This window comes from Colius striatus, chromosome 11 (assembly GCF_028858725.1).
Source record: "Colius striatus isolate bColStr4 chromosome 11, bColStr4.1.hap1, whole genome shotgun sequence".
NCBI classification, from domain to species: domain Eukaryota; kingdom Metazoa; phylum Chordata; class Aves; order Coliiformes; family Coliidae; genus Colius; species Colius striatus.
In genome coordinates this window covers 20,930,097-20,945,883 of record NC_084769.1, presented here as the reverse complement: position 1 = coordinate 20,945,883, position 15,787 = coordinate 20,930,097, and the positions used below count along the sequence as shown (strand labels likewise).

The following is a 15,787-nucleotide window of genomic DNA, read 5'->3' as shown; positions in this document are numbered from 1 at the left end:
GTGGACCATGGTTTTAGCAGACTAGGTTAAAAGCAAAACTGCTTATGGGGACAGCCACGTTAGATATCCTTAGCTCAGCATTAAACACCACCAGTATAATAATCTGGAACAGCTTTCAGTGGCTACCCATCATTTTGTTGTACTACTGTTTGTTTTAAATAGCAATAATGACATCTCTTCATTCTAGAGTTGAGTATTATCACTTAGACTGAAAGTAATTAGAAACTTAAAAGAAAGTTGGAAGCTAGATATAGTTTAGTCTATTTTAGAAGGCACTTTCTCAACACAAAGGTTGAACAAGAGGTTAGGTCTATACATTCTCTTCCATTGTACCTCCACTTTGCTAACAGAAGTGGGAAGCCTACATAGCATCTTCTGACAAGCAAGAAAAGTAAATTGTGAAGCTTTGTTAGATAATTATACATAAGAGTTAAAATCCTACTGATCCTGCTGTTTAATCTGTTGTTAAATTCTTATTTTTCTTTTTTCCTTGTAATTTTTTTTTAAATGAAAGTTGATTTTTTTTTTACTTCTCTTTTAGTAAATTTCCCCCAAAGCAATCTATTTCTCTTACTCATTACTTCTTTAGTTTTTTCCAATTTCTCACTGTATCAGACTTCAAAACTTTGTGCTTGTCTCTCTCCCCTTTTTTCAGGGCAATAACAACAGCAAAAGAAAAAACTGCCCTTCATTGTATCTGTTCTCTTCAGTCTTTTCTTGCTCTTTTTCCTGACACATTCATTTATTTTGATGTATTTTAATTATTTCAGCAGGACTAACTGCTTGGTCACGTTCTTGTTTCTTCTTGAACAGATATCTTCCCTTGATTTTCAGAATGATGTTAGAAGTTCCTGCCCTAGTTTTACTTTGTATTTTAATTCTTCCCTAATTTGTCCACAAAATGGTAGGATGGTAAGAAGCACAATAATAGTAGTGCTTCCTTCTCTTTAGCTCGTGAATGTTTAAGTGAGCAAAACAACTCTTCTGAGGTTTTATTTCCATGTTAGATAGTTACAAAACAGCTTGAGGAGAAAGAGGGAATATCCTGTGTCTTAATTGACTAGAATTGCAATTGAAATAAAAAAAAAAAATGATCAAGTGTAATCAGAATTGGGCATAGGTATTTCCTTATCTGCCTTCTTTTGTGGCATCTGCTATAAACAAAGACCTCTGTGCTTCTGCTAGATTTTCCTTAATCATTCCCTAAATGAGTGACCTCAGGAAAAAAAAAATATGAAGTTTTTTTGTCTTTTTTTTTTGTTGTTTTTCTGAGTTTTCTGTGCTTAATAGATTGAAGCACATAGAGCTACGGAGTTTTGGCTTTTCAACTTTTGTGTATACACCTTATCAAAAGCTTAATTTTAAGGAAAAAATCTAAAGAGTTCTTACATGCTTATTTATAATATTTTTGATATAAGAATTGTCTTGGAGACTAAGGACGTTCCTAACGGGAACCCATGTACATAAGAAAATTGTTCAAAGCAAAACTGTAGGGCTGAAAGTGCAAAAGCATTGTCCTTTAATAATGAAGCTTTGTTCAATTATGTCCTACACCAGCATTTCTTGTGATTACAACTTTGCTAGGACTTGTGAGTTGGAACTTAACCATTTGAGTTGGGCAAGAGACTAGTTAAAAATAATGCAAGCCACAGAAATATGAGGAAAATGAAGACCAACAAAACTGTGTCATCTTTATTCAAATTAATGTATTTGACCTAAATATTCTTTAGATGAAGTACTAAATAAGCTTGTTCATTCAACCCTTTTCTTCAAGTACACGAGAGGTAAAATAGATCTCTCCTTGGCTTTTTACTTTAGTTTCCTGTTCCTTACATTTCACAAAATAAAATAATACGGTTATCTCAAAATTATGCTCTATAAAGTATAGATTAAATGTTGTCAGGTTGGCATGCAGTTACCATAAGGAATGTTTTAGAAAAAGTGTATTGGGATTCCATCTTCTTGATAGTATTAAACACTTAATTGCTTTTCAGCATGTTTTTAATGGGAATTTTGTGGAAGCAAGGCAGTTTGAGGCAGGTTGTTGAGTGAGAGACATTGGAGGATTTTGTTTTGGTTTGGTTTTTATAGCAAAGGCATTTTTACCTGCTTTTTTATTCTTTGGGGAGTTTGGTCTGTAAAATACTTACTGTTTTTATAGAACACTTTAAAAATTTGATTATTATTTAAAAGTAGATAATCTAAAATTAATTCCTTTGAAAAATTTTGCCTGTTGTTTCTTTTCCCCACTCTAGGCTCGGGAATTACAAGCCCGAGTGCTCAAACGGGCTCAAATAGAACAGCTGGATGCAGTTCCTGCACAGAAACAGTTAGCAGCTGAAATTTGTGCTGAGATTGCAAAACATTCTACAGCCCAGCGAAACTATGACAAAGCAATTAAATTTTACAAAGAAGCTCTTGTTCACTGTGAAACGGATAACAAGGTCAGTTCACCCTCTGACTGTTTTGCATTGGTTTTCCATTCAGTTTTAATATCTAGTACTACACTTTTCCAATTATGCACAGTGTAGAGGTATATTGGCAATTATTTCTGCTTTATGATACACATAGAGCCTGAAACTTTCTCTCCTTCGTTGCTTATTGTGATAATTTCTCATACCCAAACTCCCGATTCAAGTGATGGTCTCCATGCACTTTGAGTTTTCTAATAGATCATGTATTGAGCCTATTTTCACATACCAGTTCAGCACGTGTAATGTGTGACACTAATAATGGAGACTGAAACAACCTTACCTGTTGCCTGTCCTCTGGAGGGAAGTCCTAGTGATTTCAATCACTTCAGACAATTTCTCTTTATCTGTTTTAGCAGTTTTATACTTTTATCTGGGCTTGGGGGGGATTCTGATGTTAGTCACAAAATGCAGCTGTGCATTGTCTCCTTCCCACAGGTCTGCCTGTTGGTAAATGCTGTTGAGTTACTTGTATCCTTATCTTCCTTCTCCTTTCACAGCTGTGGGTTTTAGAGACGAAAGAGTGATAAACAAAAAGGCTTAGAAATGTGTAATGAGCACCAAAGTTATGTGTCAACTTCAGTGGGGTTTTTCAGATTAAAAATAAATAAATACAGTTTAAATTTTACATGGTTAAATCTGGTAAGTAATATCCTAACTCATTTCTTTTACCAGATAAGAGACAAAGCAGTTTCCAGACAGAGACTTGAAGTAAATTACTGACAGCATCAAGCACATCATTTCACTGTACCATTGTTTTGGGGGTTATAGAGATTTAGAGACCACTTTCAGTCACTGGAATCTAGTATAGAAGTCCAGTTTAACTATTCTTCTCTGACTTGCCCAAGGCAGGATGTGTTCCTTGACTAGCAGACTGCTTTTTGGTCTTCCACTATGTTATGCATGTAAGGACAGTGGCTTGAGGAAGTCTTTCATAATTAAAATTCATGCATGCTATCCCCATATCATTTCACTGCTTACCCACCTACCTTTCTGATTCAAGATTATGTAGTGTGTGAGTATGTAAACAATAAGAAGCAGTTCTTCGATAGTATGCAAGTGGCCATCATATCCTGAACAGTTCAAAACAGTTTTGGTTCAGCAGTACCTTCCACAGGTGTAACTGTAGAGAGAATTGCAATGCAATTAGAAATGCCTCCTTTTGGAAAAAAACATCAAAGTACAAGAGAAAATTAAGCAGGAGTGACGTTTACTGCTTGGCTGTTGCTAATTTAACTTTGCAATTAGTTGAAGTAAACAGGAGTTAAATGGGAATGTGGTTAAATCTGTGGTAACTCCCGTGTTTATAAACTTTTCTGTGGCACTATTCAAAATAGTTGATGGTGGGACTTTGCCTTAAGGATGCATGCTCTGTACGTTTCAGTTTGTTAATATTTACTCTGCGATTGCTTCTCAGAAATCTGTCCACGCACAGTCTTAACAGGGTAGATTAGGAAATGCAAATAAGAAAACTGTTTCTGCTGGAATTTGCTTATACTCCAAAACTAAGTGGTGAATATTAATGAGGTACTGGCTTCTGTCAATGAATTTAAAACTACTTGCATTTATATTTTCCCAAGAATTCTAGTCTTCTGAGCAATGCTATCTGAGAAGCTCTGTGTTCAGTGTACCTCCAGAATATCCCTCTGAAGAAGCTCTATCTGCTTTAAAAGGTGAGGGAACGGAAGTGTGTGAAATTACTTGACCAAGAGTCCCTAGGGGACAACAGAGAAAGCTCTCTCTTTAGAAGAGAAATACATTTTCCCTGAGGCTCTGAAATCTCAGGTTAATACTCATAGAACTGAACCAGCTTTCTTCATCTTTGGATTATGTATAGTTAAATACTTTTATCTACAGGCAATGTTGGAACTTGCACGTTTATATCTTGCACAAGATGATACTGATGCCTGTCAACATCAGTGTTCCTTGCTACTGAAGAACGACCAGGATAACGAAGCAGCAACAATGGTATGTACTATTATACGAATCCTGTATCATCAGGGTTTCGAAGTTTATGTGTCTGCAGTGTGATGGATCCATAAAATACTACTTTTAATAAAGCCTACAGCTTCTGATGTAAAAATAAAAAACGAAAATGCCTTTCTGTTTATGCTAGATAATGGTTCATTGTGAAGTTTCTAGCAAAATATCTCTTCTGAAGTACTAGTAGAGGAAAAAGAGGTAGTTGTAAGCTTGACTAAAGCATGGCTTAATGCATGTTCTATTTAAAGTTGACTAATGACCAGGGAAGAAATTATTTTTCCAGCACAGTAATATAAGCAAGCATCTAAAAAAATCTCCAGAAAGAAAGAACTGTGTACTTAAGATGGTTTTACATCCTTGTACAATCATAGTTAATCTTATTCTTAACCATGTTTAGTCACAGGTGCAGATTCTGTGTGCATGATTTGTGTACTTCTTGGTTTAAAAGACAGTTCAAGAGATTGAGCAACTTTCACGATTTTAAGATGGGAATATTTTTTTTTCTCATAGTAGTCTAACATCTGGAATTTCACCTAGTATGGTGCAAGAACAAGGGTAATAGCACTCTTAAAATATGTTATTGAACCTATTCTTTATTAGCTACCTCTTAGTGGAGATAAACCAAACTTAAATAATGTATTTTGCTTCAACTGCTGCAGTGGGCTATCATTTTTCTTTTTTACTAACTTTATACTAAGTTTGCTTTTCTGTGTGCTTAATCTGCATTTATGGGAAATAAAAATGGGAGTAAATCTATACAAGTAAGACAAACACATTGCGAAGGTATGTTTGAACACGTTTCCAACATATTTGAAAGATACTTCAAAGTGTTTAATTCATTTGTAATTTCTACATTAAGTGTAAAATTAAGATATGAGAGTGTACATGATCATTATTATCCTGTATGTTTATTCAGAGAGAGTGTTTATTTTTCCAGAGAGTAGTGAAAAACCCAACTCAGTTTATTTCTTGTACAATACTTTCAGCTCTCCACTTTGCAGAACTAGAGTTTATTATAAACCACAATGTATAATATTTTGTTTTGTTTTCTCTGTATCGGTCAATATTGCAGATGATGGCTGATCTCATGTTCAGGAAGCAGGATTATGAACAAGCTGTCTTTCATTTCCAGCAGCTCCTGGAACGCAAGCCAGGTGAATATTAAACAGTGATATTTTTTAATTCTTTCAGATACATAGTTCTAATGAGACAGAGGAATAAATATCTCAATAATGCTTTGTATCATTAAAAAGAAACATGCTATTTATAATATAATGGATACTAAAACAAAGACCATTACTGCATATAAAAACACAAAGCTACTGTAGGGAAAGATGAGAATTTTTTTTTCTCCTAGATACAATAGTTTACTTTGAAATGTAGTGTGCATTGTTTACACCAAGCCAGATGTAGTTAGAGTGATGTTATCTTGTTTGACTTTACCTTTGTTATCAAGTGGATGAACAGAAAGCTGGCAGTCTATTTTAGTATTAATAAGGGAGATTTGTCTTGGACAGGAATGTTTGTTTTAGCAATTTGCAAATTATAACCACAGAGAAAAGTAATAAAGTCTATTAAATAATACTGTGATGAATTTAAAGCTTCCTAGTGGACTTTGTGAAAGAAGCATAGAGCAAATGTTTTTGTTTGAGTACTTTTGAAAGTGAAGTACAATTATCTTTATAAAGGTTATTATGGAAGTTTTTCAAGTATCACTTGATAGCTTCAATCTTGCATCTGTGGTTACTGTGTGATATGCCTTATTTATTGCATTGCTTTTGTATGTGATGAAAATGAGGATCTTTGTTTCTTAAGCTATTCATGCAGCAAATAACTCAAATTACAATGTCCTAATGATTTGTATATTTAGATAACTTTGCAACCCTCTCACGGCTAATTGATCTGTTACGAAGAGCTGGAAAACTGGAAGAAGTCCCAAGGTTTCTAGTAATGGCTGAAAAGCAATCTTCCAGATCAAAGCTTGAACCAGGATTTCACTACTGCAAAGGACTGTATCTTTGGTACTTGAAATTATAATTAACACAAGGTTTATTTAATTATGTAATACATATTGAAATTACCTTTGTCATCCATTATCATATAGTGTGGTAAGTAAGTGATAAGCATTATAGCACTGCTTTCCTAATTACTTAGTCACATAATCACAGAATCTCAAGGGCCGGAAGGGACCTTGAAAGATCCTCTAGTCCAAATCCCGCTGCTAGAGCAGGACCACCTAGAGTAGGTCACATAGGAACTCATCCAGGTGAATTTTTATGTCTCTAGAGAAGGAGACTCCACAACCCATGTGGGCAGAAAGTGTTAGGACTTTAGGAAAGGTCTCCTTTCACTTCCAATGAGCTCGCCTTTAAAATGAAGCAATTTGATCTATCTCACTTCCATCTTTTATGTTTCCTGCTTGTTAAAAGTGATGTTCTTCCTGGTCCAGTAACATAATGTTGCTTATTTGCAAATTTTAGAATTTATCAGACAGTTTTTCGTCTGCAAAACCATGTTCCTTGCACACATGCTGTTTAAACCTTACATTATCCGTGTGTTCAAGTGCATCATCTGTTTTTAAATACTTGGATTTCTTCTTGGGATTTGGGTTGTATTTGGGGCAGTGGGTTTGACTTGCCCAGCATTAAATACTTTAATTATATGTCTAGGTACACAGGTGAACCAAATGATGCACTCCGACATTTTAATAAGGCTCGAAAGGACAATGACTGGGGACAGAATGCAGTCTACAACATGATAGAAATTTGTTTGAACCCAGATAATGAAACTATAGGTGGTGAAGTTTTTGAAAATCTGGATGCTGACATAGGGTGAGTGAATGCAATAAATATTGCTTGGGTGGTTCTGTCATCCCCTTCTTCTACTGTCACTTTGTAGTGTGGCGTAATTGAAATCGCTAGAACTTTGAGCTTATCTAATGCTTTGACTGTTGTGCTCACTATACTGTGAGAGACCATCCTAGACTGTAGTAAGTCAATCTCAAGCAGAAAATACAGATTTTGTCTGGAATCTTGGTCACTTCCCGTGTTAAAAACAGCTTGTTAGGTTGGAACTGCTGCTGTTACAAAAGAAAGTCATTGTAGAATGCCTTCTCAACACAGCCAGTTTTTACAAAATGGAATGCCTTTAGCATGGAATTGGTACTAACTCTGTATTATTTTGCTGTATATTTTAAAAAATAAGCTTTTACAAACTCTTTCCGATAGCAGGAATTCCACAGAGAAGCAGGAGTCTGTACAACTGGCTGTAAGAACAGCAGAAAATCTTCTGAAGGAACTCAAGCCTCAGACCATTCAAGGTCACGTTCAGCTACGAATCATGGAAAATTACTGTCTCATGGCAACCAAACAAAAATCAAACGTTGAACGAGCACTGAACACTTTTACTGAAATAGTGGTGGCTGAGGTTAGTAACCTGTCTCATTTCCTCAGTCTTCCCTTTCACATTTAGCACATTTTAATTCCTTTTTTTTTTTAACTAGACTCGCGGTTTACGTTAGGGAATAGTGGCATGTGTTAGTGCTATTTGTTCTAAGGAATTTTTTTTGCCTATTAAAGACTATACTATGTAGGACTTGGAAAAGAAAACCATGCTGAAGTTTCCAATTGGAATTGCAAATTTATAACTTGACTAAATGCTAAAATTGCCAGTGACTGAAATGTGATTAGGCTATTTGCTTTGAGTTGCTGGGTTTACTTTTTAATTCCTAGTCATGCCAGCAGCATATCTGATGATAAAAGTCTATACAGTAATTATAAAGAATTCTGTAAGCAAAAACAATTATGTATAAGGTCCTTTCATGTGCTTCATGGCAATTTGAAAGAATTTAGATATCGGGGCAAGATTATCCATCGCTTAGAGTTCATCCTTACGATGGAAATCATGATTGTTTTCTAGCTAGTTATAATGGTTAGCTTCAGGATGAATAACAGATACTCTTGTTACCAGCACCTTTCAACAGATTGTGCTTAAGCACCTGTAGATACATTTAGTCCCTCAAAACACCAAGAAATATCATTTACCACTATCCAGTATGCTAAACTGCTCCTTGGCTGAGCTGAGTATACTGATGCTTATCTCGTGTGTAGGACAATTCTGCGAATCACAAGCAGGGTGTCTCTCTGCCTCCAGTACTAACTTCCTAGCCCTGCTCAGAAATTATCTGAGCTCTTGTAAATATGGAATGGTTTTCACTTGTACTGGAACTTCAAGTGTGTTCGGTTTCTATCTGAAGTACTTATTTTTGTAGCAGAATCTTTCATGTTGAGATGAAATACCTGTGGGTGCTTTCAGTGTTTCCTGAGCCTGAAGAAGATTGTTTTGAGCCCAAACTTTATATTCATCCTCATAATTATTGAATGTGCTGTTTATAGTGATTACTTGTATAGAAACAATCGTAGCACTAGGGGGAAAACATTTTTGTAAGATTGTATGTTCTATCTGTAGTTCCTTAGATTTAGCTTTTAGTTTAGTTTCCAGACACTTGGTGAAAATTGTAGTTTTTAAAAAAAAGTTAAAAGCAAAATAAAAAGGAACCAGTCATTCTGCTTTTTACTACAGAAGGATCATGTACCAGCTCTTTTGGGAATGGCCACAGCCTACATGATCTTGAAACAGACTCCAAGAGCCAGAAATCAGTTAAAACGAATTTCAAAAATGAGCTGGAATCCCATTGATGCAGAGGAGTTTGAAAAGAGTTGGCTTCTGCTTGCAGATATATATATTCAGTCTGCAAAATATGATTTGGCAGGTGAATTATTAAAAAGATGCCTTCGTCATAACAGGGTAAGTGAATACATGTTGAAAGTAACCTTTGTAGCCTTCCATTTTAATTCGCCTGAACATTTGGTTTTCCTCTGAAACATGGTTTCAAAGTGTATTTCTTTTTCTGATTTCCAGGTATTTCCCTTTGTTTTGATCTACTTCTGTTGTTAAGACATGTTATCTTGATATCTTAAAATGTGTTTTTATACATTTATTTTCATAAACTTGTTACTCTACAGGATTTTTTTTTTTTTTTAATGCTAGTATTAGTCCTCTGTTGTGAAGATACTGTCTGGTAGAGTGTCTGGGAACAAACTGTAATGAGGATTTCTGAGCAGGCAAACTGCCCAATACCTGCTTTGGCTATGGGAACAAGAAAGAGCGTAGCACTTGTGCTTATTTTTCACTTTGTCCTTTTTTGCCGATCATATTTTTCTATCTGTACATTTCACATTCCTTTACATGAGGCGCATGCAATAGACTAGTTTTCCACAGGTTCTACTCTGCAGGTTCAGGATACACTTTTTAGTGCATAGATTTGGTTAGAAAATAACTCAATGCTGTATATCTCTTTTTCCGAATTCCTTGATATAGAAGGTAAGCTGCATCAGTCCTTGGTATAATGGTATCATGTACTTCTGCAGATGCCCCTTAAAATAGGATAGGTTCAGTTTCATTTTTACAGAAAATTAGTTTGAATTTAGTTAAGAAAAAATTCTACCTTAAGATCAGTTACACGCTTGTTCAGATGGCCAAGGGAAGTTGCAAAATCCCTACCAGTGGAAGATAAACATGAGTCATCTCCCAAAATAAGACATGTCTTGAAATGGATGATCTGTTGAGCAGGTATGTACCACAAATGACACTGTTGCAGAAATTCCTGAGCAGCTCTAAAAACAAAGCCTACCAAGTAATTTCTTCTAAAAAGTTTGAGACCCAAGAGGGACTCAGATAAACAAGGTCTGCTTAATAGGAAAGAGGATGGTAAATTAGAGATCTGCAGCTCCAGTACCTTAGCAAGACAGCACAGTAAAGATACTGACTTTTCTCCAATTTCCGTGCAAAGCAGCTAAGCAGGAGTTGTACTATAGAAATAGATGTTGAGTATTTTAGATCTTAAAATATCTTGCTCGTTCACAGGACAGTGGTTTGCATGGTGGTCTACAGTTTGGAAGATTTGATTAGATTGGTGAAATGTTACTGTTATAAATAAAGATTGGTTTTAGGAGTCAGAATTGAGTGACAGATATGTGTGTATATATACATATACACAATTTAAGTAAATATGTTGAGAGAAAACTTGATAAAGCCTACTATCTTGTAACATAGATTGGTTTTGATTTTGAAAGACTTGGGTTTGGTTAATGAGAGCCCAACAAGCAGGCATTTTGTAGGAAATTGGGGTTTCTTACTAATTACTCTTCTTGATTTTGAACTTTCTGTCTTTTTTATCACAAACAAGAGGGGGAGTATATATTTATCCTCATCTTCCAGGTACTCCCATACTGCTTATTCCAATATGCTGTGATTTGAAAGATTTCACCAGAAGATTTTGGAAATGTGATTGGAAATAGTGAAGTTAAAGATGGAATGTAATTTATATATCAGCATTTCTTTGCTCTGCTTCTGTTAGAAAGGTGCATATTGTCATAAAAGCACAGTTTTTCTCTTGAAAATATCTGACCTATTGGCAGCATGGTAATATAAGCTGTCCATACTAAAGGCATACAATAGTTAGTTTTGCTTATTTTTGTGGGGCCTTTTTTCCTGCTTTATATACTGAATGTAAGATTTCTGTGTGAATTACTTTATCATTCATACTAACTTTTATTGTGGAGTTAAATTTATTTTTATGTATGCATAACATAAGCAAGGCTAGTGTTTCCATCTAGTGCTTAATAGTTCTTGGAACTTGTTGTTGCCTCTAACAGCACTTGGAGTTATACAAAATGAAATAATTAATGCTTCGTATTCTATCTTTTAGCTTTAAGTGGAAAATTAAACTGCAAACTAGAATGTAAAACAGTTCCCAAAAATAAGGTAGTAAAAATACCTTTTTAAGAAGAAGGGAAACAAAAGTATTTGTAGAAGATACAGCACTGGATACAGTCTGGACTTGAAATGCAGCTGCTGTAGGTTGATGTTACTAATTGAGATATGTACAGGGTTAATAGAAGCTCTAAACATTCTCAAAGGAGTAGTTGCTTGTCGTCTGTGACGGACTCTTTACTTGACTCAGAAGTTGCTGTGCAGAATTCCGTATATCTGATTAGCATTACAGATGTTTTAAGTCAAAATTATCTTGTTATAAAAGTTAGTATCACTTAAGCTTTCCAGTTGTACAGAAACGAAGTAAGATTTTTAATGCATGTTTATGTTTTGCAGTCGTGCTGCAAGGCTTATGAATACATGGGATACATAATGGAAAAGGAACAAGCGTATAAGGATGCAGCAATAAATTACGAGATGGCATGGAAATATGGAAACCAAACAAACCCAACAATAGGCATGTATAAATAACCTATATGTATGATTTCAGATAGTACAGTAGGAATGAAACAGCTGCCCTTTACTGGAAAGACTGCTTTTAATTTTCTATAGAGTATCCCTGGTTTTCCTTCAAATAAAAGCCACAGGTGTTTGAAGGTGTACAGAACAGTCTCTTGGAAAACACTGGTGGCAAGAAATTACAGCTTTAGGATACTTCAGAAGTCTCTACTCGCTGTCTTAATAGTTTGATCTGAAACAGTTCACTCTTTGAATAACTTACAAAAAAAGTACAGCACTAATTTTTAATAATGTATTTATAGCAATACAGTATGTACTGTCTATAGTAGAAAACCTTTTCTAGCACCCAGTACATATCTGATGATGGCAGAGTGTTGATGTAATAATTTCATTTTGATAATTGGGCAAATGATCTCTTTATATGGATATGGTATTATATACATAAGTAAGGATTTTAAAAATAAATTACTTAAATGTCTTTAAATATATCAGGTTTTAAAAAGATGGTTAACTGAAAACTTGGGATACTAGTCAAGTTCCAGTTTGCATGTTTAAGTCTACACTAAACTGTCACATTTTTAGACTGTTTTAACGCAGGAAACCCTTTATGAAATGGATACATAGGATAAAATCCCCTTTCTTATTCAACACCTAAAATTTGTCCCTAGGTCCCAAGGCTGCTGGTTTACACAAATTCTGTTCCAGGATTTGGGCTATGCTTATGGCCCCTCAAAAATAGAAATTTCTTGCAGTCTTTAATCTGTTGTCTTATTTTGTGCCCTAGGTTTTTTACTGATAGGGTGAGAGAGCCTTTAGTATTGACTGGAAAACCAGTGATATTTTTTTATAACAAGGTTGTAACTGTTATGCATATTAACTGCCATACATTTATTTCTTCAGCTGTAACTCCCAGATGCTGCAATGGTTTGGTTCATGATTTTCTGTCATATTATGTGTATATTAACATAATGTTTTGTTGATTAAAATAAAGGCTTTGTTATTTTGCTCCTGCTTCTTGTAACACCATTAAAGATATAAAAATGCACAGGCATGAATGGATTGTCAAACCTAGATATTGCCAAACCTCCATGTGGTGAGTCGTAAAATTAGGAGGTTCAAAGCAGAACGAAACCAGAAATTAAAATGAGAAATTCTCTGATTACCTGAGTTTGGATGCAGTCATTTTACTAGTTGTTCAACTAGACAGACCCATGAGTATCTTGGCCTAGATATTGCAGTTGTTGATTAAATAAAACGTATTAGAAGGAAGAAGTTGTAATAGTAAACAGGTGTGATTTTTTTTTTTTTTTGAGTATGTAGAGAGTGTAGGTCAAGACTTTTTTATTATGAAACCCTGTAAAGGGCAGAAATTGAACAAATCAAAAATCATTTGGTGTCTAGACAAGAGAATGCCTTAGTGAAACTAAACTGTGACATGATTTTGAGTACAAAAAGTGAGACTATTGTTTTGAAGGTACTATGTGTATATTGTTTTCTAGTTTTGCTTACAGCATTGTGAGAATTATCATGAATTCAAGTTAAAATGGTTAAAGCAATACAAGCTTTCTGATGTGTAAACTGTATAAAATTGTATCAGGTCCCTTGTACTCACTATAAGTTCATAAATGAAATACAAAGTTTCAAATTTTGGAAACTGGATGCTTTTATAACCTTTTCCTTTAGCCCTGATCCCTGTCCAGGCTGATACATTTGAAGTGTACCTTTATGCTGAAAGTATCAGCCTCACATGTTGCTATGTGACTGAGCCATTCCATTTGATTTTTTTTTTAATCAGTGCTCTGCTGACAGTGAAACAGAATAGCAGTTTAATTCCCTGTTTTGTTATTGCTGTCCTGATTTTTTTTTTTTCTTCTTTTATCTGCTAATAATGGAACTGCCTTTACAGAGGGTCAGTGTATTGTAGGTCACACTGAGAAACTCTGTGGGGTACCATAGTAATTGAAGAGGAGAACCATTATGAATTCTCAGGAGTAACACATGCTCTCCAGAATAATGTCTCCTTTTGATTCAAACATAGCTATCAGTGTGTAAAGGACTTTCATTTTCTACTTGAAGTGACTTTCAATAGAAAACTTTATCTCTGCAGGCTCAGAAAGCAAACTTACTAATTTTAGCGGTACACAGTGACCAAAATGGCTTTGATTGTGATATTTTCATTATTCAATATAGAAACTGTAATTGTCGTCTTTTTTCCTCCCCTTTACTTACAGGATACAAGCTGGCTTTCAACTACCTGAAAGGGAAGAGATACGTTGATGCAATTGATGTTTGTCATAAGGTAGAATTTGAATTTGTACTTGAAACTCTTATCTGGTTTTATTTCTACATAAATAATCCTTTTGTGTTGTTTAAATTTCTAAAATACACAGCTTAATGTCAGAAAGATGCCTTATTTAATAAGTATGATTAAATGAAGTGTCCTTTACATAATCTGCTTTATCTTGAGCTCCCTGACCACCAGGTAAATAAGAGATAAAGTGGCTGGCTTTATCATATATGAAAGCATAGTCAAGTGGCAGCACTTTCTTTTGGCCCTGTTGTTGCAACTTGATAAATCCATACAGAAGTATAGGTGAAGTTAATATCAGAAGACTGCTAAAAAGTAACTTGCAGTGTTATCTTTGTGTGATTCAATATAAATAGAGTAAATGCACAATAAGAGGAAGGGTTACTGTTACAGAAGCAGAACAGACATTGTGAATTGATAACTATTAGTGTTTATAATGAAATATATTATATTTGTTTGGGGGGCATAAAGATAACTAGAAAGGACAAAATGAATGGAAGGGTGAGGGAGAACAGCGAACTGAAGGGCAAGAAGATGAAATGGATAGAGGGAGAACCTGCAGGAGTGAAAGTATTAGACTAGTTTGTCATTCCAGAGAAAGTATACTTAAAACAGTGGAAATATGTCAAGAGGTCACTGTTCTGAATGCACCCATTTTCAGCCACTCAGAGGCTGTGGCCCTTGACCTCAGTACTTTCACACCAAGGTGACAGGGAAGCATGGGAAGGGAAGCAAGGTATCTTTGTTAGAGCAGTTCTTGACCTCCATACATGGTAGTCTCTAACCACAGTTAAATATTTATGTGCTCTTAAAACGAACTTGTCATGCTGTTATTTTAGTGTTACAATATGTAAGCTCAGCGATGAGGGGGGTAACCAAGCACAATATTCTTTTCTTCTAGACACAGAACCTATGGCTTGTTTTGTCTTTTGACAGATCCTTGAAGCACATCCAAACTATCCCAAGATCAGAAAGGAGATACTTGACAAGGCTCGTGCATCACTAAGAACATGAATTCATTTTTTATGTGGTTTATGAACTTGTTTGTTTAATCTGACTTCAGAAACTATGAATGAAATACTGCAGTGACAGAAACCACATCAGCACAGAGTATTGTAAATATGATAAACTTAATTATACTAGAGATCTGGATTATTTTCAAGAAAAATCTACAGCCCTGAAAGAAATTATATTTGTTCTCGTTCAGGAGAGACTATTGCTTACATGTATACCATGTAAAATGACATCCAACATTATACATATATCAACATTATAAAAATATTTCAAAGCACAAAATTCCATATTTTGTTTTATTCATTTGAAATAGCACTCAAAACAACTGCCTGTCCTACTTGGTGCAAGAGCATCAAGTTCAGTTTATGTGAACCATTTCTTCATAGTTAGTGTAATCTTTATTACTACTATTTCTAAAGTATGTGGGTTTATTTTTACATATATTATAAGCATGTGTTATTTTTTGTTCTTAAATAAAACAGCTGTGTACACTGTTTTCAATGAAACTTAATATTTTAACGAAAATCCAGTATTTTAAGACTGTATGTAAACATCCAGTAAAGGCACAGAATTTCTTTTCTACTCAATGTTGTTAATTGTCCACCTCTCAGATTTCCATTAAATGTTTTCCATTTTTAATTTGGAGTGCTTAGTCTTTCAGCACTGTATGTGTAGACAGTACAGTCATATGTGCAAAAGTTAGCAAAAGTTACCTTGT

General features: G+C 34.8%; 1 protein-coding gene across 4 annotated transcripts in view; it reads left to right on the top strand.

The window, feature by feature from the left end:
• The window catches only part of TTC21B (tetratricopeptide repeat domain 21B), a 38,189-nt gene extending 22,670 nt beyond the window's left edge, over positions 1-15,519 (top strand). Inside the window, exons 20-29 of one of the 4 annotated variants that reach the window (XM_062005041.1) lie at positions 2,256-2,444; positions 4,329-4,439; positions 5,527-5,608; positions 6,325-6,475; positions 7,124-7,285; positions 7,685-7,880; positions 9,036-9,260; positions 11,625-11,745; positions 13,979-14,046; positions 14,992-15,519. In XM_062005041.1, the coding sequence (XP_061861025.1) occupies positions 2,256-2,444; positions 4,329-4,439; positions 5,527-5,608; positions 6,325-6,475; positions 7,124-7,285; positions 7,685-7,880; positions 9,036-9,260; positions 11,625-11,745; positions 13,979-14,046; positions 14,992-15,069 (1,383 nt within the window). In that variant the 3' untranslated portion in view covers positions 15,070-15,519. Of the gene's footprint in view, positions 1-2,255; positions 2,445-4,328; positions 4,440-5,526; positions 5,609-6,324; positions 6,476-7,123; positions 7,286-7,681; positions 7,881-9,035; positions 9,261-11,624; positions 11,746-13,978; positions 14,047-14,956 lie in introns of all 4 variants that reach the window. The other 3 variants (XM_062005039.1, XM_062005040.1, XM_062005038.1) reach the window with 3 other exon arrangements.
• The last annotated feature ends 268 nt before the right edge of the window (positions 15,520-15,787 follow it).